The sequence below is a fragment of the Salvelinus namaycush genome, chromosome 10 (genome assembly GCF_016432855.1).
Source record: "Salvelinus namaycush isolate Seneca chromosome 10, SaNama_1.0, whole genome shotgun sequence".
In the NCBI taxonomy this organism is placed as follows: domain Eukaryota; kingdom Metazoa; phylum Chordata; class Actinopteri; order Salmoniformes; family Salmonidae; genus Salvelinus; species Salvelinus namaycush.
In genome coordinates, this window is record NC_052316.1 from 22,635,990 (window position 1) to 22,661,666 (window position 25,677).

The 25,677-nt window shown below is 42.2% G+C and overlaps 1 protein-coding gene across 1 annotated transcript in view; it reads right to left on the bottom strand.

The window, feature by feature from the left end:
- faf1 (Fas (TNFRSF6) associated factor 1) overlaps positions 1 to 25,677 on the bottom strand; it is an 80,053-nt gene that overhangs the window by 19,079 nt on the left and 35,297 nt on the right. The window contains exons 8-15 of the mRNA XM_039002526.1: positions 23,517 to 23,603; positions 16,700 to 16,795; positions 16,481 to 16,607; positions 16,323 to 16,386; positions 16,140 to 16,221; positions 8,983 to 9,137; positions 1,836 to 1,972; positions 1,546 to 1,634 (exon numbers count right to left, since the gene is read on the bottom strand). Of these exons, the coding sequence (XP_038858454.1) occupies positions 1,546 to 1,634; positions 1,836 to 1,972; positions 8,983 to 9,137; positions 16,140 to 16,221; positions 16,323 to 16,386; positions 16,481 to 16,607; positions 16,700 to 16,795; positions 23,517 to 23,603 (837 nt within the window). The remainder of the gene's footprint in view (positions 1 to 1,545; positions 1,635 to 1,835; positions 1,973 to 8,982; positions 9,138 to 16,139; positions 16,222 to 16,322; positions 16,387 to 16,480; positions 16,608 to 16,699; positions 16,796 to 23,516; positions 23,604 to 25,677) is intronic.

Genomic DNA, 25,677 nt, shown 5'->3' on the forward strand with positions numbered 1-25,677 from the left:
TGTATCATCCAGCCTGGTCACATAGGACATACAGCTTGGTACTGTATCATCCAGCCTGGTCACACAGGACATACAGCTGTATCATCCAGCCTGGTCACACAGTGCATCCAGCCTGGTGCTGTATCATCCAGCCTGGTCACACAGGACATACAGCTTAGTGACATGTGCACAGTGTACACACTTGTTGCTTATTGGTCTTAATGATTTTTTCTGAAAGGGTAGGCATCCAATAAGAACATAATGGGAACCCCAGTTGCAGACATTCATTGGCTCACCTACAGTTACCCCTCCGGCTGTGCACAAAACAACACTGTCTCACAATTCCCATGACGATATGCTGTAACTAAACTAATCAAACACTGAAAGGTCACTAAACTAGTATTGTTACGTAAACACAGTGGGAGTCTAACACATTCCTCATATGATGTGACTAAGACAGACAGGCAACCAGCCAGGCCTAGTGCTGAGGAACATGAGACAATCTCAGGTGTTAATCTACTACAACACGCTGCTGCAGATGCCTTTCATCTTAGAGACAGTAACCACTTTGTGACTATTTCTTTCTTTAAATCTCTATCCCATCAACAAGTGTGAAAGGTTTAAAGATAAGTCGGTGAGAGAGAATGTGTACTGGTAGTCAGTCATCTCCCACTGACAAGTTGACGCTAAGTATTGAGCACATTGGTTTGAGCCTGATGGCACGTCTTCCCACTTCATCTCTTCCAGACTGCTGATTAATGAGAGATTTAAACAGTACAAAGAAACAGGGCATTGAGTCATCTGTATTCACTAACAACAAGAACTGTATGCCAAAGACAACATGGTCTAGTGTAGTCAGCTGAGGGGAACTACCTGTTTAAAGGGTCAGACAAAACTAGAATGCCGTTCTTTGTTTATTTGATGTTGAGTAAATATCTGCTAGAGCGGGAGAATGATTAAATCCATCCATTTCGACACAAAAGACAGCATTCATGAGGTCAGGTAAATGTCTGACAGAGGGACCCCAGCCATACTGTCCCAAGATTCCTGTCCTCACATGAAAGAATACCGCTTCTGTTTCGCTGCTTTCTTCTCAGAGTGAAGCTTGGAATTTGTTTGTCGAGTTTCTATTGGATTAAAGCGGCAATGGACAGAGAATGGTGAAGAAGAGAACAGTTGTATCCTGCTCCCATTGTGAAGACCTTAGGCACAGTTAACTAAAACCAAATGGGAGGGAAATTAATTGTGCTTCGCCCCCCCTGTCCCAGACAAAGGGCCTCTCAGATGTGTGTTCCTAGCCTTGGCCCTAAGTGGAGCTGGTGGCAGTCACAATGCATTCCGATTTGTCTCCGCATGTCCCCATTTAGCTCCGAGACAAACTATGGCATAATTCTATGAGAACGGCTCAAATGGCACAATAATTGGCTCCCTCTTGGCCTCCTGTGACTAAACAAATCATGGTATATTTCAGTGGCCATGGCCTAATCATGGCTTACATTTCAAACATCTACTCCCCCTTAAAGACTCTGTTCTTCTGTGTGCTTTTAGAGTTCCTCTCATCTGTACCTCATCCTTGATGTCCTCTTGCTGCTGAGCTGAGAAGATTTCCATCGCACCCATTAGCCTCATCATCAACTCATCCACTGTTGTATTGCCTTCAAAGAAAAAGAAAAAACAAGGCATAAAAAAATAAACCTTTCCCCCCCATTCGCACAAACACTTACTATTTTATCATTATAGAAGGGTCAGAGTAAATTGCTAAATTATAGCTATAGTTAAGTATAGCTTTAAAAAACCCTCCCTTTATCCAGAACATAACAAATATTCAACCCATCAATATTGTTGACATTCATTACCTTGAATAACATTTAAAACTTCATTTGATGTCCTCTTTCCCATGACAATAAGGAGCAGGGGGAACTGATCGGTCTTGTACGTCCGAATCGTCTGTGCCACCACACTGCCAAAATGCCTCGTGCAAATGGTGAGTAGTCTAGGAAAGGAAAAGACAGGACGGACATTTTTCACATGAACAGAGGTACACAGCTCATACCATTAAGGACTTTAAAACCAATTCTGCCTTTTCTTACTGTAGACGTCCCTGTCTAAATAGGCCTAGTAGACAAATTAGTATTCCCCACCGCATGTGATGAATTGATAGGGCAGAGAGGATTTCTTATTCCATTACAAAGACAGAACTTTAAATTAACATTTCACTAGAAGGAAAAGGGTAGCAGGCAGGCCCTTGGAGCTCACTGTAAATGTCATAATATTAATGAATTGCTATAGAGTGAATGCAAATACAGATTATATTTTTTGCTCACCTTTTAATAAGATCCACTTCAATAACTGGCTGGTAAAATATAGGAGTAATGAAATGGGTGGAGGATGAGGTCAGAGGGGAGAGGGATGGAGTGATTGGTCTGGGCGGCGGTGCTACTCATTAATCATGAATTCAAAGTTGAGAGTGCTAGTTGCAATACTTTTCAAACTTTGAGATGGAACAGCATCAACTCAACGCTTAACCATGGGAAGCATTAGCACCAATCTCCAATCAGCATTCCAGGAGAAACAAGGTCATTTCAACCACAACATTCCTCCTTTATTTCACCAGGTAGGCCAGATGAGAACAAGTACTCATTTACAACTGTGACCTGGCCACAATAAAGCAAAGCAGTGCGACACAGAGTCACACATTGAATAAACAAACGTACAGCCAATAACACAATAGAAAAAGTCTATGTACAGTGTGTGCAAATGTAGTAAGATTAGGGAGGTAAGGCAATAAATAGGCCATAGAGGCGAAATAATTACAATTTAGCATTAACAAGGAGTGATAGATGTGCAGATGATGTGCAAGTAGAGATACTGGGGTGCAAAAAATATATTATAATAATATGGGGATGAGGTAGTTGGGTGTGCTATTTACAGATGGGCTGTGTATAGGTACAGTGATCGGTAAGCTGCTCTGACAACTGATGCTTAAATCAACTCTTACCCTAAATCTACACCAAATAGCTCATGCACAGTTGAAGTCGGAAGTTCACATACACCTTAGCCAAATACATTTAAACTCAGTTTCACAATTTCTGACATTTAATCCTAGTAAAAATTCCCTGTCATAGGTCAGTTAGGATCACCACATTATTGTAAGAATGGGAAATGTCAGAATAATAGTAAAGAGAATGATTTCAGCTTTTATTTCTTTCAACACATTCCCAGTGGGTCAGAAGTTTACATACACTCAATTAGTATTTGGTTGCATTGCCTTCTTGTCAATAGGGGGGCGCCATTTTGACTTTGTAAAAATTCGTTCCCAAATTAAACTGCCTCGTACTCAATTCTTGCTCGTACAATATGCATATTATTATTACTATTGGATAGAAAACACTCTCTAGTTTCTAAAACCGTTTGAATTATTTCTCTGAGTGAAACAGAACTCATTCTGCAGCACACTTCCTGTCAAGGAGTGAGATTTCTGAAATCGAGGTCTCTGTTCTGGGGTCAGTTTATAAATTCCCATTTAAGCTATGGGGCTACATGCACTGCATACACCTTCCTCTAGATGTCAGTAAGCGGTGAGAATTTGAATGGAGTGGATTGCACCATCTGGGGCACTATAAAAGCCCGTGGAACGGAAGGTCCGACCTTTTCAACGGGGCGCCTGGCGCAGGAGGGACATCACAATGGCGTCCTGAAAAGCTTTTGTTTTAGCAGTTCTATATCTCCGGCTCTGATTTAATTTGATTTTTGTCTTAAACTTCATAAGGTAGTTAATTTAAACCGACTTATAGCAGTTTATATCAGTTTATTGCGATTTTCTGGAATTTCTTTGTGATGCGCTATCACGAGTTGGACACCTCTCCGGCACATAGCTAGCGTTAGCTGCTAATTCTACAGGAGAAGAGGACATCTTTCAACCAAAAGACGATTGTTCTGGAGAAAGGACACCTTGCCCAAGATTCTGATGGAAGCTCGTCAAATAGTAAGAAGTCTTTATGCTGTTAATTCGTATTTATGTTGACAAATGTTAAACAATAATTCCGCCATGAATTTCGGTGCGGTCTCGCTTTAGCGCACGCTGTATGCGCAGTAACGTTAATTTTAAAAATCTAACACAGCGGTTGCATTAAGAACTAATGTATCTTTCATTTGCTGTCCAACCTGTATTTTTTAGTCAAGTTTATGAATAGTTATCGATTAGATTAGGTGCCTCTCCAAGATGGCGCCGGACAGATTGCTTGAAGTTTGGCCACTACTCACATTGTATAACCACGATTTGTGCCGCTACATATGCACATTTTCGAACAAACCCTATATGCATTGTGTAATATGATGTTACAGGACTGTCATCTGAGGAAGTTTATGAAGGTTAGTCAAAAATTATATATCTTTTGCTTGCTTGTTACGATCACTAACCTTTGCTGCTGGTAAATGGTGTTGTGTTTCTGGCTATTGTGGTAAGCTAATATAATGCTATATTGGGTTTTCGCTGTAAAACACTTAAAAAATCTGAAATATTGGCTGGATTCACAAGATGTTTGTCTTTCATTTGCTGTACGCTGTGTATTTTTCAGAAATGTTTTATGATGAGTATTTAGGTAATTTACGTTGCTCTCTGTAGTTATTCTAGTCGCTTTGGTGAGAGTTGTGATGGTGGCTGCAATGGTAAACTGATTTATACCTGAAATATGCACATTTTTCTAACAAAACATATGCTATACAATAAATATGTTATCAGACTGTCATCTGATGAAGTTGTTTCTTGGTTAGTGGCTATTTATATCTTTATTTGGTCGAATTTGTGATAGCTACTGATGCAGTAAAAAAATGGTGGAGTAAAAAAAGTGGTGTCTTTTGCTAACGTGGTTAGCTAATAGATTTACATATTGTGTCTTCCTGTAAAACATTTTAAAAATCAGAAATGATGGCTGGATTCACAAGATGTGTATCTTTCATCTGGTGTCTTGGACTTGTGATTTAATGATATTTAGATGCTAGTATTTACTTGTGACGCTATGCTAGGCTATGCTAGTCAGCTTTTTTACTGATGGGGGTGCTCCCGGATTGGGAGGAATTAGAGGTTAAATTGTTTAACTTGGATCAAACGTTTCAGGTAGCCTTCCACAAGCTTCCCACAATAAGTTGGGTGAATTTTGTCCCATTCCTTCTGACAGAGCTGGTGTAACTGAGTCAGGGTTGTAGGCCTCCTTGCTCTCACACTTTTTCAGTTCTGCCTACACATTTTCTATGGGATTGAGGTCAGGGCTTTGTGATGGTCACTCCAATACCTTGACTTTGTTGTCCTTAAGTCATTTTGCCACAACTTTGTAAGTATGCTTGGGGTCATTGTCCATTTGGAAGACCCATTTGCGACCAAGCTTTAACTTCCTGACTGATGTCTTGAGATCCACAATTTTCCTCCCTCATGATGCCATCTATTTTGTGAAGTGCACCAGTCCCTCCTGCAGCAAAGCACCCCCACAACATGATGCTGCCACCCCTGTGCTTCACGGTTGGGATGTTGTTCTTGTGCTTGCAAGCCTCCCCCTTTTTCCTCCAAACATAACGATGGCCATTATGGCCAAACAGTTCTATTTTTGTTTCATCAGACCAGAGGATATTTCTCCAAAAAGTACGATCTTTGTCCCTATGTGCAGTTTCAAACCGTAGTCTGGCTTTTTTTATGGCAGTTTTGGAGCAGTGGTTTCTTCCTTGCTCAGCGACCTTTTAGGTTATGTCAATACAGGATTTGTTTTACTGTGGATATAGATACTTTTGTACCCGTTTCCTCCAGCATCTTCACAAGGTCCTTTGCTGTTGTTCTGGGATTGATTTGCACTTTTCGCACCAAAGTACGTTCATCTCTAGGAGACAGAACGCGTCTCCTTCCTGAGCAGTATGACGGCTGCGTGGTCCCATGGTGTTTATACTTGCGTACTGTTGTTTGTACAGATTAACGTGGTACCTTCAGGCGTTTGGAAATTGCTCCCAAGGATGAACCAGACTTGTGGAGGTCTACAATTTTTTTTCTGAGGTCTTGGCTGATTTCTTGCGATTTTCCCATGATGTCAAGCAAAGAGACACCGAGTTTGAAGGTAGGCTTTGAAATACATCCACAGATACACCTCCAATTGACTCAAATGATCTCAATTAGTTTATCAGAAGCTTCTAAAGCCATGACAATTTTCTGGAATTTTACAAGCTGTTTAAAGGCACAGTCAACTTAGTATATGTAAACTTCTGACCCACTGGAATTGTGATAGTGAATTATAAGTGAAATAATCTGTCTGTAAACAATTGTTGGAAAAATTACTTGTGTCATGCACAAAGTAGATGTCCTAACCGACTTGCCAAAACTATAGTTTGTTAACAAGAAATTTGTGGAGTGGATGAAAAACGAGTTTTAATGACTACAACCTAAGTGTATGTAAACTTCTGACTTCAACTGTAGTTGATCATGGGTTCTGACAATGTGGCTGACCAGTCTTTTGACCATCCAGCTGTGGTTAAGGAGGGGTTCTCCCCATGACACGATGAGGTTAAGAGGATGTCCAAGCCCTGTCCTTGTCCCTGCTCTAGGGGGCCCTGAAAAGGCCTCAACACAGCCAGGCCAAAACATTGGACAGAGGTAATTCTAACCTGCCACCAAGGTCTTGGCAACAATCGCCACAGCCTTCAGAGAAACCCAATCTTAATTCCCATATTAAACAACACAACCTCCTTTGGTTCCAATCAAACACCTTAGGAGTCAACCCAACACACCTTTCTCTTACAACTACCATACATAGTAAAAAGATTAAGCAGAAGTACACTAACTCCGGAGTAACCCTAAAGAGCAGAAATGTTTCTATATATGGCGCGCAGGTCGGCATTTATTGGGATGACTCATACTGGAGGCTGCTCTGCATAGTGGTCACTCGCTGGCACAGCTACAAAGTCAGTAAATCTGGTTTTAAACCTAACCACATTGCTACAGTAACACTAATGCCTAACACTAACCTTTAATTTGCACACATTTATACGATAGACAATTTTGACATTGCATCTGGGCCATCTTGCAGAAATCACTCAGTTCTGCCTCCAGGGCAAGATTCATGACAATAAACATCAACCTGTATATGGTGCACAATAACACGTACTGACACAGCATCACAAATGAAGGGTGAAAATCGTGTCTAAAGCGCAGGAAGTAGAAATTAAACCAAGAAATAAGGTCAATAAGGTGAGCGGTTCACTGCAGTCTCTTTCAGCCATAACATATCTTAAAGAATGTATAGCTTTGCTTCTCACAAAATCCTTAAGGGAGTTATTTTTTTCTAACTACTGGAAACACCTGGTCCTTGAATATCAGGTCATGGTTGGTTTGGTAATGAGAGTGACAGCTTCTAATTCAGCTCACTCTCTTCCTCTCCACATGGTAAAGTGTTAATGTTTCCCTGGACTGTCAGGTTCACTTATTTACATCAAAGTCATGCATGAGATGTTGAGAGACTGCTGCAACTTTACATACACTCCAGTGAGCATACAACAAACTCTCAGGTGTGCTTTAGTCAATCACGTGGAATAGGAACCGGATGCTACACAGAAAACAGATACTCCGCGCAGACATGTTTTGAATGGAAAATAGCGTTTCTCAGGCAATTCTCACGTTTTGAATACAGTGCTTCTGAACAAGTCAGATGAGTGCATGACACTTTTACTGGTAATGTGCTCAATTACGAGGAGTTCAATACCATTATTGATCGGTACAGCACCGTATGATAAATAAAAATAGATGAGATGTGGTATGAAAGTAGGCAGTCAAACACAAAAGCATGGAATCAAAAGCTAACAACTACCTGAAAGATGTAGTGTTTTGAATATATTTATTCATAATTAAGTTCAATACTAGCTGTGCATGAGGCTCAGTGTCTGTGGTATTTCAGAGACATTTTGCCATGGGCAACAATTACATTGGGACGTATTCAACAGGTCTGGTTTTATGCATAATTTCACACTCAACTAAAGGATACGCTATGAGGCCCTATGAGTTAGAATACCTTCTTAATAGCCACTGTGACTCATGCCAATCACCAGTCACTCAGGATCAACCTAAGAGCGTGAGAATGTGGGAAAATGTGTGTGTACGTACGTTAGAGCAAGTAGCAGTGCACATTATGAAAAGCTCCAGATGTTACCTGCCTTTAATCTGCAATAAAAAGGCTCAGCTGGGGCAAAAAGCAAGAACCAAAAGGGAGAAAGGGTACGGAATGAGGGAAGGTCAGTGTCTGAGCCTTTCCCCCGTCTTTCTTAAACGCCTCCTACCAGGGGGTGGGCTTAGCCCTGAAGTCTAGTGGAAGGAAAAGCTGGGGCCTGCCCCGGAGCAAGAGGCTGCTGCTGGGCCCTAATCAAACCATCTGGTTAACGGCCCTCTCTCCCACAGCAGACACATCACACCTGGGACGCTGCCCCATTCTTGCCCTTGGCTAGGGGAGTAGAGCATGGCCAGGGAGGGTCAAGCCTGGCTTTGGGGTCAGGAGTTGAAGGCTTGAGAGTGTTGTTGGGTATTGCTAGTGCAGGGAGTCACATACTGAGACAGGCAGGACATTGGTGGAAATAATGGAATTGGGTTGTGAATTGTTATGGAGGAAAGATTAAGTAGAATTGATAAGGCTGCCATGTCATGAGCGCCCTCAGCCTTGGGGAAATAGAGATGTTCTCCCAGGCAATGTAGACTTCATGGGACCTTCATTTCTAACCTACCCTCCAATGAGGCAGATTAGTGAAGATTGCCCAATTGGGGCCTCATACTGCAAACACAACTGCTTTTGTTAGCACACATCCCCCTCACCGATGAAGAGGGGCTTGAGTTAAAGAGAAAGAGTGGTGCGGAGCAGGGGACGAATCTCAGCTATTAAGATGGCATCCACCTGTCAGACAATCTCTGATATTCATTTTGTTTTCAGGGCTACAGCGGTGGATTCCTGAGATGTGATGAGGGCATAGAGTACTCATACATACCTGGCTTTGTTAGCTTCTTTAGTGACATCCCATGCCCATGTGATGAAGTTCTGGCTCAGATAGGCCACTATGGAGTCTGCACACATCATCTGGGAGCAGAAGACGTTGCTGAGCACACTCTCGTCATTGTGGAGGTAAATGGCCAGCAGTTTTCTCTGTGGAAATGGACAAGAGAGGTTTTCATTAGCAGAGGTGTGAGGATTGAGAAGCTAATGACAAGCCAGACCCTGAAACACAGGGTGAGAAAAGTGTCCTTGCTCAGTCTGGTCCTTGCTCAGAATTTAATCATTGAAGGGAGAGGTTTTATACAGCTTTCACGCGTCGCTCAACAGGAGACCGTGAGTAAAGCGATTGCTTGCACCGACAGCAAGGCCAAACCAATGAAAAGCAAACACACAAAATCAAATGAACAGGGAGTAAATAAAACTTCCTTTGAGGGGGCCGATAAGAAAACAAAAACAGACAAATCACTTCATTTATTTTACACCGAATGCCACTGGCCTTCTCAGGTTAGCAGCAGGGGTGTGAAATATTGCCGAAGCTCTAAAATCCAAGGATATTGACACCATCATATGAGCGACAGATTCTCAGGACTCACTGACAACTAATTAAAAAAACAAACACAAAAGGTTATCTTGGACGGTGTAGGAAATAAAGCCCTCTAAATTACATCACTCACAAATTTTTCTGACCCCCTACGTTCCGTACAAAACTCAAGGGGGTGATTTCTCAGGAGCTGTAGCTACATACCAAAAGCAAAATAAGCACAAGCAGAAAAGTGAGGGAAAGTTAAAAGAAAGTTGTGCTATATTGTGGCCTGTGTAGAAAAGGAGTGGGAGAGCACTGCTGTGTTTGCTCAGCGATTAGAGGTTTAGAATAAGCTCCCCGGTTCCTAGCGGGAAGGAGCTTGGGGCTCATTCAGTGGCCCAATTGAACGCCCTGAAAAGATTAAACACTCATGCTGAGAAGACAAGCAAATGCAGCATTGAGTTTTTTTTCCCCCTTCTCAAAAAAGATGAAGACACACGCACACACCCTTGCACTCATTATCTTATACATACATGCACGTAGACACACACACATTTGTTCCTCTGCAACTTGTTTTAAGTCTCCAAAATATTTTTTGTCTCCAAACATTTTGTAAAGAGGGAACAACCCCTCTCCTATATTAACACCCAATCACCAACTCCCTCACTTTACTTAAACTGTCTTTCCCTCTCTTCTCCAACTGTTCCCTATCTTCTTTCACCTTTCATCTTTTGTAATGCTTTCCTTAGCAGGGACAAATCACCTGTAAAACCAAATTACTAGGTTCAACCTGGGCTAGAAAGTGACCCAAAAGGCCCTCTTTCTGGTGTGAATCCTCCCACCTGTTCACCATACAGAGGGGAGGAGAGAGTAAAGAAACTAGAGAAAACCGATCTGTTCTGTGAGCCAGACTGTAGTGATTTTCACACAGCACCCTGTCAGTGTTCACTTCTCAGTCACTCCCGTCTGTCCCTCTCCTAGTGTAGACTAGAGCCATGTGAAACAGGTAGCCGTTGGCCAGGAGCTGGGGAAGCAGAATGGGCTCAGCTCACATCCGGATGGTCTTTGTGTCCAGCCTGGACCGTATGATTATCTGCAACATGAGCAGGAATTCTTCTACACAGGTGTGCCACTGGGGGATGAATAGAATGACAACCGAAAGATTCAGTAGACCAGTCAAAATAAAACGACTCGCAAAGTTTGTGAAATGTTGAACTCATCTCATCTTTAACCACACCACCCAGATTGTGATAATGCAGCACGACTCCAGTGAAAAATACAAGCATTTGTTTTGTTCTACAAAAAGTTTGTTGTACGGGTCATTAGAGGACAATGTGAAAATACACCTGCTTGATAACCGTGGCCCCTGATAAACACACTACCATATGTCATTTGTGCCAGCCATGCGTTTTCATTAGTCTCATTCAGTTTATGTATGTGTGTTGTGGGAGAACGTTTTTAATTATAGCCAGTGTTGGGGAGCAGAGAAGCCAGGGGAAAGTGATCATCCACAGTAGCCCGAAGAAAAACAAACACTTCAAAATGAAGACCTTAAATTACTGCTCCCCTGCCACACAGAACACACATTCGGATCAATGCTTTAACAGATGGTAGGTACATGATTGAAAAACACATTTTGTATTAATAGTAACCAGTTCTGATTTCTTTTTTTTTTTCATCTTTTTTTTTTTGCCATAAACTAGTCAAACATTTTAGTGAAGACAAAAAAGCACACAATTGTCAAATTGAATTTAAAGCAGCAACATGTAACTTTGTGGGAGACCTAACCAAATTTACATATAAATGTGAGTTATAGACCTGTGAGTCTAAGAAGCGGTAGATCTTCTCTAGGTACGCTATTCTATGCTCCCTGTTCTTGCATCTTTTACTTTTGTACACCAGCTTCAAAACAGCTGAAAATAAAATATTTTTGGTTATTGAAAATATATTTGACAGTGGTTTAGATGGTACAACAATTCTCAACACTATACATTGTTTTGTCACATAAGCTGAAATTAGGCGAACTATTCAAATTTTTGCAACCAGGTAATGGCAGAAAGATTTATACATATTGCACCTTAACATAATAAACCTCAGTCTTTATACACATGAAACTATAATAGTCAAAATATTCAGCTGGGCTTCAGTTCACCTGACTGGAAGTGTTCTAGTAGAAACAAATAAAAACATTAAGACATTAAAATGAGATCACTTTCACTAGAGCAGGGAGAGATGGATGAAAATGTGTTTATCCATTCCCTACCCGTGGTATCGATTTCTCCTCTCTCCCTCTCATTGCTCTTTTGCTAAACTACGGGGGATTTAAGCGGATACTCGAGTGTGATAAAACCCTCACCCCGGCACTGCTATGAATTTTGATGTGTGTCTTTGTGTGAGTGAGAGAGGAGGGTTACTCCGATTAACCGCACCGTTAAGGGGATTTGAGGGGAGCCTTGGCAGTGATGGGTGGCCTGTCTGAAGGGCCTTACTGCTGATCCTCTGGAGGGCTCAGGGGCCCAAAGCATTTTCATTAAGGCTGGATTGAGGCACATCTCTCCCTCCAGAAACACTTCATCAAATGTAGTGTTTTACTTAGTGATTAGCCCATCAGACATTGAGACGGATTCCTCTGCAAAATCTCTCCCTGGTCCCTCCTTCCCCTGAAACCTGCATCATACCAATATCCACTAAATGAACAGCTAGTTGTGATGACAAGAGAGGAGAGATTTAGACCAATTTCTTCAAGAGGGAGGTGGTGCTGGTTGGGGAGGGGTGTTTCGGAAGTTGACACCCAATGGTCACATCAGTGAGTCAGATGTTTGTTTCTCCAGTCTCATCTCCTCTAGGGCTAGAGAGAGTAGGGGGTCAGCTGCATGTGTCCCTTCATATTGGTTTATTTTCATTGACACAATGTACAGTCTCCAGCTGCACCACAGAGAGATCAACAGAGAGGGGGCCATACTGAGCTAGCTTAGGGAAGAGGATATCAGCTGGGAGGCAAGCCGAGCCTTTGCCTCACGGTCTAAAACCCCCCAAACATCTTGCTGTATTCTCCCATTCTAATAAGACAGTAATCCACACAAGCTGTCAGTTGATACAACCCTCCTTAAAAGGACAAAGCAGAAAAATGAAGAAAAATTGTGGGCTAAAAATAAAAGCGGCAGCTGTCATGATGAAAATGTAATGAGGTTTATGAGAGGAATCAAATGGAGGCTCTTTTTGAACAGGCACTCCCACCTTTAGATGTAAAAAATAAATAAATGACAATGGTCATTTACAGTGCATTCAAAAAGTGTTCATATTCTGACTTATTCCACTTTGCTGTGATGCAGCCCGAATTCAAAACACACAATATCTCAATGACAAAGTGAACAAAATGTTTTTATAAATGTTAATACATTTATTGAAAATGAAATATAGAAATAAATCATTTACAGAAGTATTCATACCCCTTTGCTATGACACTCCAAATTGTGCATCCAATTTCCTTGATCATTCTTGAAATGTCACTATAACTTGATTGGCGTTCACCTGTGGCCAATTCAATTGTTTGGACATGATAAAAAAAAAAAAAACACCTGTCTATATAAGGTCCCACATTTGACAGTCCATTTCAGAGCAGAAACTATACCATAAAGTCCAAGGATGTCTGTAGATCTCAGAGATAGAACTGTGATTAGGCATACAGTACCAGTCAAAAGTTTGGACACACCTACTCATTCAAGGGTTTTTCTTTATTTTTACTATTTTCTACATTGTAGAATAATAGTGAAGACATCAAAACTATGAAATAACACATATGGAATCATGTAGTAACCAAAGTAAAGTGTTAAACAAATCAAAATATATTTCAAGCCACCCTTTGCCTTGATGACAGCTTTGCACAGTCTTGGCATTCTCTCAACCAGCTTCACCTGGAATGCTTTTCCAATCATCATGAAGGAGTTCCCACATATGCTGAGCAGTTCTTCCCTGCTTTTCCTTCACTCTGTGGTCCAACTCATCCCAAACCATCTTAATTGGGTTGAGGTCAGGTGATTGTGGCGGCCAGGTCATCTGATGCAGCACTCCATCACTCTCCTCCTCTGTTAAATAGCCCTTACACAGCCTGGAGGGCATGATGCCCAAACCAGATGGGATGGCGTATCGCTGCAGAATGCTGTGGTAGTCATGCTGGTTAAGTGTGCCTTGAAATCTAAATAAATCAGACAGTGTCACTAGCAAAGCACCCCCACACGACCTCTTCCATGCTTCACGGTGGAAACCACACAAGCAGAGATCATCCTTTCACCTACTCTGCATCTCAGACACGGCAGTTGGAACAAAAAAAAAATCTACAATTTGGACTTATCTGACCAAAGATGTGAAGCATTTATTTGGGCTCCAATTTCTGAGGCTGGTAACTAAGAAATTGTTAGCTCTGCAACAGAGCTCTGGGTCTTCCTTTCCTGTGGCGGTCCTCATGAGAGCCAGTTTCATCATAGCGCTTGATGGTTTTTGTGACTGGAATGCAGCCAATAACTTTGAAAGTTTCTTCAAGTGGAAACACTTACGACACACCCTCTCCCCTCAGCCTACCAGACACTTTTGATAACACATCATGACGTCTGACGAGTTTACACATGCAGGGCGAGGGAGGAAGGAATTAATTTTAAAAATGGGCCGCTCTTGCCCAGAAATTCATCACTCGTTCATCCCGCGACGATTGTGTTTTCAGCCACTGGTAGCTTGTGGGTGCTTTTTATATGCGATACAGTCAATTATGATTGCATGTCTACTAACTATATAATTATTAATATACCCCTGTGAGATTGCTAGCAAATTAATTTGCTAACTTACGTTAGCCTGCCTAGCTACAACTGAAGGAAAATGTTTTATTTCTACAATTTCCAAAAGCCAATCAAACAAAAACATTCTTACTTTTACGAGACGTGTTTGTGCATTAGTAGCACAATTTCTAACTTATTTACATTCATTTTACTTACACTTGTATGTTGGCTCCATATTGATGGTTTAAGTTTTGGCAGACTTTTCTTAGCGCATGTACAATCATCTTCTACAATGTAGAAAATAGTAAGAATAAAGAAAAAACCATTGAATGAGCAGGTGACCAAACTTTTGACTGGTACTGTATATCTGGGGAAGGGTATAAAACAATTACTGGAGTTAAAAGTGGCCCCCACCATTGTGAAATAAATTGACAAAATATGGAACTATCCAGACTCTGCCTAGAGCTGGCCGTCCGACCAAACTGAGCAACAGGGCAAAAAGGACCTTGGTCAGGGAGGTGACCAAGATGGAAGCCACTGCTGAGAAAAAAGGCACATGACAGCACGCCTGGCGTTTGCAAAAATGCATGTGAAAGACTCAGATCATAAGGAAAAAGATTTTGTGGTCTGATGAGACAAACTGAACTCTTTGGCCTGAACACAAAGCGCTGTCTGGAGGAAATCAGGCACAGCTCATCACCCGTCTAACAACATCCCTACCGTAAAGCACAGTGGTGGCAGCATCATGCTATGGGGATGCTTTTCAGCAGCAGAGAGGTAAGGATAGAGGGAACAATCAATGGAGCCGAATACAGGCAAATCCTTGATGAGAACCTGCTTCAGAGTGCAAACAACCTTAGACTGGGGAGACAACAGGATAATGCATACAGCCAAAGCAATGCTGGAATGGCTTCAGAACAAGGATGTGAAGGTCCTTGAGTGTCCCAGACAAAGCCCAGACTTAAATCCCATTGAAAATATGTGGAAAGACTTGAATATTGCTGTTCACCGGCACTCACCATCTAACTTAACAGAGCTTGAGAAAATCTGTAAGGAAGAATGGGAGAAAATCCCCAAATCCAGATGTGCAAAGCTGATTCAGATATACTAAAGACAACTCAAAGCTGCAATCGCGGCCTCCCGAGTGGCGCAGCGGTCTAAGGCACTGCATCGCAGTTCTTGAGGCTTCACTACAGACCCAGGTTCGATCCCAGACTGTGTCGCAGCTGGCTGTGACCGGGAGACCCATGAGGTGGCACACAATTGGCCCAGCGTCATCCAGGTTAGGGGAGGGTTCGGCCGGCCGGGATGTCCTTGTCCCATCGCGCTCTAGCATCTCCTTGTGGCAGGCCGGGCGCAGCACGCTGACTTCGGTCGCCAGTTTCCTCCGACATATTGGTGCGGCTGGCTTCCGGGCTAAGCGAGCAGTGCGGCTTGGCAGGGTCGTCTTTCGGAGGTCGCATGGCTCTCGACCTTCGCCTCTACTAGCCCGTATGGGATTTGCAGCGATGGGACAAGACTCACTACCATTTGGATATCACGAAATTGGTGAGAAAAAAGGGGTAAAAAAAACTAAACACCACCAAAAGTCGGGTGTGAATATTTATGTAAATGCAATATTTCGGTATTTCATTTTCAATAAATTCGCAAAATTGTCTAAAAACATGTTTTCACTTTTATCATGGGGTATTTATTGTGTGTAGATGGGTGATAATTTAAAAAAATACATTTTGAATTCAGGCTGTAACAACAAAATGTGGAATAATTCAAAGGGTATGAACACTTTCTAAAGGCACTAGTATCATGTCCTGTTGACCTGTAAATTATACTACTGAGACCAGCTCCTCTACTGTTACTTACATCTCTGGCTTTGCCATAGAAGGCCTCTTGAGATGCTGCCTCCAAAGTACCAATGAAGAACACTGGATGACATTCTCCATACCTGCAACACACACAAAGGAGATTGACCTGTAAAAAAGAATGCATGGATCTTCCACATCGTTTGAGAAGCACAGAACCCTTAAAACAATACTAAATACGTACCTTGTTGAAAATTCAGCAGTAAAGTGCAGTAAGGCATCACTTTCATTCTCACTATTTTCTGGCACTGCAGAGAAAAAACGCATTAGCTTGATAACAATTAAATACCAAATCAACCTTTTTGAATCGAGTCGTAGCTTCATGCTAAGTGAGGTACGTACTCAAGGCGGCTTTCCGACAGCCTGTAGAAGACCCCATACCGAACATCTCTGATTCGTCCACTCCAAATTCAGACGCATCCTCAAAGTCATCCCCCTCGCTGTCGCTTACCATGTGGACATCTGCGCACTGTTCAAACATATTCGCTTCAGTATTGTTGACCTATCAAACACAATGAAAAATGTAAAACAAAGCCAAATGTACTGTGTGTATTGCTCTACCTCTTCTGTGGGCTCCTGGTTGTTGGCTGGTGAGGACCTTCGACACACACTGAGGTGATGGCAGGGGTAGCTGATTCCAGAGGCAGCTAGTGTCATCTGTGGACAGAAAAATAATAATAAAATCTGAATAAACTTACAATTCATTAACCTTCTATAAGGAGGCGTAAAGGCAGAAAGAGATCCAAGTTCAGCATTCACAGATAAACCATTCTGATTTTCTGATAGGATTAGAAAAAATGTATCCAGACTTATGAGGAAGCCCAGAATAAAATGTACAGGTATGGTTTATGGACAACCTAATTAAAAACTGGAAATGTCACCAACCGCAGCACTGGAGGGACTCATTAAAGAGTATCTATATGGCTGAACCCAATGGGATAGGCTAAAGATAGAGGCAGGGGCCATGGAAATTGATGGGGCCCCAGCACCCATCTCTCAACCTATGCTACTCACTAACCTGCTCTCCCTGAGAGTGTAAGGGATGATCAGTGTTAAATCGATACTGCATGTCTTAAAAGGCTTTCATTTCAAGTATGACAGTCTAGGGGCAGATGATCTGAACCTGACCACAACATCCTACATGGCCCACTGAAGCCAAGCGGCAAATTAATAAAAGCATTGTCAAAACCTAGCACAAATAATCTCTACTTAACAATACAGTATTTTAGTCCGTTCATAATCAACATTAGCAAGCCAACTCATCCACTACAGTTCAAATAAAGTAAAAATGTATTTACCTACTGGTTCATCGTTTGAGAAAACAACCTTATGTTTATTGCAAACAAGTGCTATAGTGGCATTAACTGGAGGTTTAACCCTAATGCCGTGATTGACACGGACAGACAAAACAGAAAGTCCCTGGCCGTCAACAGCAGGGGGTGGCAATCTTTGCTATTGTCAGGTCCTCTAGCCAACAAAACCAGTTGGTAATTATTGAATCAGGACCCGATTACATGTAACGGCAATTGAGTTTCAAAAGCAGAGTGACTGCTGGAGTTTTCCACGTCTCTTTAAAAGTAATTCAGCCAGAGAATAGAGTAACCACTAGTCCTCGTTTGGCACATGATTTGCTGGCTGATAAAAACAGAACATATCCAAATATAGAGAGCCATCATTCTCATTTGAATCCACTGTTAAATTACTACTGGCGCAAGAAATAAGGTTGTATCTTGACCATTGTAAGTCAAATTTCCACTTGCTCAACAGTTGAGGAAAAATAGCAGAAAAACAGTATTCCCTGGACAAATAAAGCATGAGCAATATCCTGCTGTGGCCCATTGCTATTTCCCTGCTGTGCAGCACAGTGCCAGGGGAAGATGCAGGAAAGCCGTGCAGCAGAAGCAGCAGAGTCCGTAAAGTCATGTTACCATCTTCTTGTCATGTTCTTCCAATTTGGCCTCGTTAGTTCCGCTACACACACACACACAACAGATTGTGTTTGTCTCTCACAACTAACTTTAAGCAAATGTACTTTAAAAGAAAAAATATGAATAAAAAGAGGCAGGACTAGGCTGCCATGGCTGGGACAGCTGAGTGCAAGTGTTAATTAAAAGCATTAACACTTGCACTGAATAACACTGGAACACCTAGGAAGAACTGCCTGACATTGTTCATGTAACAAAAATACTCCCACAGTAATTCTTTAGCGTAAGTATTGTATAATGGTACAATTCCTATTTTCTCATTAGCCAAGTTGATCTTATTAAATCAAATAGAATTGGATGGAAATAACCTTGACTGTAAATTGAGTCAGGTTGCCACACTGTTGGTTTGAAAGAGCATTTCTAAACAGTGCTCCATAGAAAGCCAAGTGCTGTTAAAAAATGATCGACACAGGGGTTTGAGAGGCTGACCCCTTGAGCAGGACAGAGACGAGGGCTTTGAGATGTGAAGGAATGTCTTGCTCTTTTCTCTTGCCTCTCCAATCGAGTGGCAATCAAACGTGAGTATCTTAATGGCGGTTGAGTGGACCCCCTTGACAATAAAAGGTTTCCTCCAAGGCCCTAATATGTGTATAAATAAAGTTGATCACTTCCCTTGTCAATGGGGGACATTGAGGGGAGGGACGACATGTGCTGAAAATCAGAAAAATAAAGTTGAGCGGTCATCCAAGCCAAGCTTTGACCCTGTGCCTTCCACTGATGCTGCGGGACAAGTGCAGCTTCCCGGCTCTGTGGCGGAACGCTGCGGGGCACAGGGGAGAGGTTAACCCCCCCCACTGACCTTCTCCTCCATCCCAACACAAAGAACAAGCTCCTCTTTTTTGGATTCTTTTAATTAACACTTGCACTGAAGCTTCTAAGCATTGGGGTGCGATGCCAGGAAAGAATTCTCTTTCCCGCTCTCCCTCATTCTCTTTCTGTTTCTTTTTTGTCTGGGCAGTGTTTGGATTAGGTCTCTGGCTGTGAGTGTGAGATAATTATCACTGACAGCTGCACTGACAGTACCCAGAGCCCCAATACCACCTTGTTCAACAACTCTTTGATAAAGGGGGACAACAGAGCCTGAGAAAGAGAAAATAAAGACAGAAGAAAAGAAAGAAGCCCCACCCTAAACACCTGTTGGTCCTCCTTGCCTGTTTACAGTATGTCACTCCTGATTAAGATCAGGGGTCCTGCACCAAGTGTTTGAGGTTCACACAGGCAACTGTGATCACCGGCTTCTCCACAGAAAGTCATAGTGCTGAAGGAAAATGCATGCCTGTCTGCTGCTGAAATCAACAGCGGGGCGTTTTACTACTATGCTCACAGAGCAGGGGATCCAAGAAGTGCCCAAGCTAATGAGGAACATTCTGGAGATGGGGGGGGAACTTATGCATTAAAGCCCTCAAAGTAGCAAATGCATTTGGTCAGAGGGAGATAGATAGAGGCTGAGCCTACAGTCTCTCTTCCATGCAGCGCATGTCCTCCTCACTGAGTCTGGCCCCACTGAATGTTACCTGAAGACAGCAATCACACAGGGGGCTCTTTCTCGGCTTATCACTGAGCCCTGTCTCTACGGCAACCAGCAGGCCTCAATAAGCCTGCAAGGGGCTGTCAACCACAGAATCCATTAAAAGCCGGGAGGAGAGGAGCCCTCAGAGTGACTGCATTAATACATTAGCAAACACCATGAAACACTGGATAAATGTCAGCAATTATGGCAGAAGAGAAAAAAGCAGTCTAATAAGGATGTCTCACTGTCTGTCAATCACTCCCACAGGTGTAGGATCGCTCTGTCAATCAGAATAGCCAGAATACTTGCCGCTTGGCTCGGCTTGTTTCCTCAAAGGAGTAGACGAAAGTGGTGGTAATAAGAAAGTCTCACAACAGATCAATCATCTTTCACACCAAGGGAGTCAGTCAGTGGCCCATTACCTCAAGCAACAACTGTTTCTCCACAATGTGCCTTTTGTTTTTCAACTCAGCTAACCCCAAACGTTTGACTGCACTGCCCCTCTTTATGAATATGTCCACAGAGAGGTCAGAAAAAACACTCAAAATGGTGAAATTATGATAGTGCCCTTTTTGTGTAAGAGTCATTTAAAAAAAAAACTAAATTACAGGAATTTCAGTCTGTTCAGGTGAGATGTTTTTGGCCCAGATCATCAAAATCTGATAGAATTATTCTGACCAATGGTCAGTCATCTTTTATTTCCATATGTATCCTCCAACTTTGAAGGAGTAAGCTCTAGAGCAGGGGTCTCCAACATCAGGTGTGCTAGATTAGGGTTGGAGTGAAAACCTACAGGACGGTAGCTCTCCAGGAACAGGTTTGGAGTGAAAACCTACAGGAGGGTAGCTCTCCAGGAACAGGGTTGGACTGAAAACCTACAGGAGGGTAGCTCTCCAGGAACAGGGTGGGAGAGCCCTGCTCTAGATTCTAGACAATCCTATCCGCCATTCAGGGATGTTAATGTAAACACATGACGACACTGGAGGGTCTCCCGAGTGGCACAGCGGTCTAAGACACTGCATCTCAGTGCTAAAAGCGTCACAACAGACCCTGGTTCGATTCCAGGCTGTATCACAACCGGCCGTGAGTGGGAGCCTCATAGGGCGGAAGCGTCACACAATTGGCCCAGAGTCGTCCGGGTTTGGACGGGGTAGGCCGTCATTGTAAAAAAGAAATTGTTAACTGACTGGCCTTGTTTAACCTTTATTTAACATTTCAAATGGCAAAAGGAGGCTCAGGGAAATTCATTAGAAAAAGTTATTATTTTCAATACACACACAGTGATGACAGTGATTTAAAAACAATTTCAAGACTGCATGGGGACTTTAAAGCATCAGCTTCATCATAATCTAAGGCACCATGGATATAGGCTTACACTGCCAAATGAGCATTACCCTCTTGTTTCTGTGGCCAGGTTGCTTGCATTTCCCTTAATCACCTTTTATATTTCATCGTTTAAATTTTTAGTATCAAATTACCTCACTGAATCACATTGCCAACCAAAACAACAGGTGTTTCTTCCTGCTCCGATTTAAATTTGATGTCTAACACTTTGTAGAGCAATACACAATGAAGGCACGGAATCAGGGAGGTGAAGTACCAAAAGAAATAACTTGTTTCTCCACAGGTAAGCTCCTACAACATTTGACTTCTTGGACAAAAACAACAACCTAGCTCCTACAACATTTGACTTCTTGGACAAAAACAACAACCTAACAATCTTTGAAGATTACGATTTCTGAGTGTAAAGCACAATTATAAAATAAGCAGTAGGTAAATAAGTTAATCAATTAGCTCATGTTTAATTTGACAAATCTAAGCCCTAGATGTGAAAACTGTATTTTCAACCTCTGCAAGGCTTTAAATAAAAATGAGTCTGGGTAATTTGTGGCCAAAAGGCAGTGGGTGTTGGAGTGGCTGGCAGAAGTGGTGCCCAGCTGAGCTTGTGAACTGATCTTTAACTCAAGAGATGCTCCAGCAGTGTACAAAACTGTGCACCACCAATATAAGGCCTGTTATCTAACAGTATGCATGTTTGTGTGTTGTTTGTGTGTTGTTGTCTGAAAAAAATATATATATTTTTCCCATTCACTTGAACGTAGACAATCATTTCTGACATGGCTTAAATTGGGTATTTAATTATAAAACAGCCTGGTGACAATAAAAACTCTAAGTTTGAACAATATTGATCCCTAAATTGAACAACAAATGATTACACTGTAAAAAATAATTCTGACTTTCCCCCAACTAAATATTAAGTGAGTGCATTGAATGAAAAAATGCTTAAAAATAATGAAAAACGGAGCTAAGTAGTCATCGATTATGACTCCTTGAAAATTTAATTTTAAACCCTAGCTGCCATGTTTATTGGTACAAATCCCCAGAGATGAGGCGGGGTTAATGAGATATGCAATGGAACAGCCAGGCTGGCATGCAAGGGCTTTCTCTGTAATGCTCAGAGACATTTCAATAAGGGTTTGGGCTGGAAAGGGCTAATATTGCAGTCAATGCTTTTAATATCTCCTCCCATGAAACATGGGAGCAGTGAGCCGCCTTAGCCAGGCTATGGCCAGGCACATGGCTATGACCTAAAGCCACTTTCTATTCATCCCCAAGCCACCTTAGAGCTTTGGTCGAGCCAAGACTCATTGACAAGCAGCCCACCTCATATTCCAGAATATTGTGGGTTCCAAAGTGCTATGGGTGAGAAGTGATAATGTAAACTTTACTGTGGTTTCAGGTTGGACTTGATCTCTTGGCTAGATTGCCTGTCTAAGGAAAGAGATGGATAACAATTAAATAGATCCATATCAGTGCTGTATAGGGTTTGTGGTTTGAGAGGCTGCCTTTGGCCACTGCGCTTTACATTAAGGCACACAAAGAGCAAACAATTTAGAACAAAAAAGAAATATAACCTTTTGTCTCAGCCTTTCAGGAAAATAAACGGTTGCAATGTACGTATTTGCTTTGACAAGAGAGCAACCAAGCGAGACATAAAAGCTCCACTTAAAAACAAAACAAAAGATGCAGGGATTGTTAATTCAATTTGCCAAAGTGAATATTTGAATGTAGATGTTAGATGGGAAAAGAGAGGGTTGCCATATGAACCACACAACATTTAGAGAACAGGTTCTCACCAGGTGACCACACCCTGTCCTACTACATCTAAAATAGAAATGTCATTGTAGATTTTAATCATGATCAGAGCAAGAAAACCCAGTTCAGGGTAGTAAAGAGGATGCCACAAAATAATGTAATAAGAGGTAATACTTTAAAACAACAGCAAAGATAAAAGTTGATGAGCCAACTGAATGTGTATGGAACAACCCAGTTGCACAATCATCCATAAAATTAGCATGGGAACATACAAGCTGTCAAAGAAAAGCAAGAGGGGGGGGGGGGGGGGGTCGGAGTTCCTCAGGGCTCCGTGTGAGGACCGCGTCTGATCACTTTGACTAAATTTAGCTGAATGGCTGAACGGTGACCCCGGGCGGGAAAGGTCAGTGACACTCAATGATGTGAGCTTTAATGTCCACAGATAGAAGGACCCTGCAGACCCCTGCAGACTGTCCTGACATCTTAATTAGTTTCTACATCTTACTTTTAGACTGGACAGATGTTTCAGCACTGAAAACATTTACCAGTTTCTCTCAAACCGAGATTCACTACATATTGTAAAATAATAGGCTTTGTCAAGCCTTCATGGAATAAACTTTAACCTTCTTAAATCAAAATATATTCAGTAAATGAAAACATGGGTAACATCTTTTCCTAATTTATGTAAGACTGCTGGTGAACAGCAGCTATAAGGGCCAAAGACAACATGGAAATGGAGTGGTGTTCCCAAGTCCAAGCCTGAGAGACATGTGTTTTTGTTCCTTACCGAATCGTCAGATGCCGCAGCAGGCCAGCCCTCCCATTGTTGGTGTCGCACTGGGATGTTTGTCAGGTCTGAAACATTCCTTTTCACCTGGAAAGAAAGACAATGGCAAATAATTATTAAATCTATCATTTCAGATTAAAACATGAATACTTTTAATGTAAATCCTGAAGAAAATAACTGCAAATATCAGTAAGTATCCTATACCGAACTATAACAATAAACACAACATGAGACAACATCATTGGTGTGTCGGCATAGCTTTGATTGTCTCCTGTGGAGGTGTGGAAAGGAACTGAGAGATAGCCAGCCACACACTATAGCACCACAGGGAATAACAAAGATGGAGCCTCCCTCCATTGGACAGAGAAAAAGCCCTGTGTAATCTGCATTCCACAGATGCCTTGCTTAATGCACAGAAACACACTCTCAAATTAACAGTATTTCTCTTCTCCCATTCATGACCGGTGTATCTGCACTTAACATTCCATGCTTTTAAACAGTTAGCAGCGTCCCACGAGCACCATGCTCCGCCATCCCTGCCCTGTTGGTTTAAAGCCCAATGTCAGCCTGATGTGCGCAAGGCGAGGGTGATCAAAGCAGGTGTCGCCTGAGTGCTGGATTCTAGCGCATTACCCCTGCAGAATGCACTACCCTGCAGGGGTAGATACTGAGCAAACTGGCCATTGTGGTGGAAAGCTCCCCGCACAGCCAAATCCTCCCTCCAACACTCAGAGGGAGAGATGTATCCTTGCCGAGACGTCGGTCTCGTGCCCATAGCTGGAGTGCTTTTTTATGTTGAATAAAAGTCAACAATTCTGCAGATGAGAGTGTCTGTGTTGAGGTCTGTGTCACTTGGTAAGAAGCAGACCGGCCTGAAAATGCCTTGGTAAAAGTTTAGACATAATGTGTGGCTGACATGGGATCACGATATTCAAACCTCATTTTCTCCTCTCTGAAGCAGGACGCCAGTCCCAAACACACACATGCACAGTGCCTTTCTTTATGAAGTGGAGTGGGGTCAGGCCGGGTGGCCAGTGTTATTACAGAGTGTAATATCTGTGTTTGACCAGAGGGCTACAGGGATTTCTCCTCCGAGCGCTGACCGACAGGCAGGCATAAACACTAGCGCCCAGCTGTAATTAAGTGTCTCCAGTCAGAGGTTAAGGCAGCCTTAGAGAAACAACAAACTAATGCCCATAAAGGAGGTCCTGATGGCTGCAAGCTGGAAACAGCACCTTAACCAAACCTATTCTATCAGAGCAGCTATACGTTTATTAGCTCAGATTTTACTAGACGCATTACAATCTCCTGCTTTAATGAAAGTTTTCCCTACCACAACGTATCCACATCCTCTAACACGTGCATAGTAGACAGAACAGGAAGGCGAGCCTCAAAACCCAAAAAAGTTGACAGAACTGTGAGAACAAAGTTTCTAAAAGTAAGATACACAACATGACCAAAGGTATGTGGAAACCTACTCGTTGAACATCCCAAAGGTGTTCGATGGGTTGAAGCCTTGGCTGTGCAGGCCAGTCAAGTTCTTACACACCGATTTCGACAATTGGAACCGACCTCACTAATGCTCGTGGCTGAATGGAAGCAAATCCCCGCAGCAATGTTCCAACATCTAGTGGAAAGCCTTCACAGATGAATGGAGGCTGTTATAGCAGCAAAGGGTGTACCAACTCCATATTTATGCCCATGATATTTAAATGAGATGTTAGATGAGCAGGTGTCCATACTTTTGGCCATGTAGTGTATACACGTCAGTCGATAAAGAAGTGCCATAAAAAAAGGAATTTATTGAAACCGTAATATCAACTGGTTAAATAAGATGGTGCAACGCAATCTTCAAAAAGGCAGTAACCTCAGCAGTGGCGCTTGCTTGTAGAAGCCTATGGATGTGCAATGGCATAACAAAATAAGGCTAATTTAGCAGACAAGACACCCATATTTCCTGAGCCCTCACAGTCAAGACAATTATTTTATAGTAATAAAAAAATATATGAAAAAAGAAAAGTTGATGCACATTTCAAATCTGGACCAGTTAAACTCTAAAAGAATGATCATTTGAAACGGGGTGATATACAGATGTTCAATTTAGAAAATTCTGCCTGTTTGACATTTTCTTTGGCCTATGCTTAATAAATGTGATGAAAAT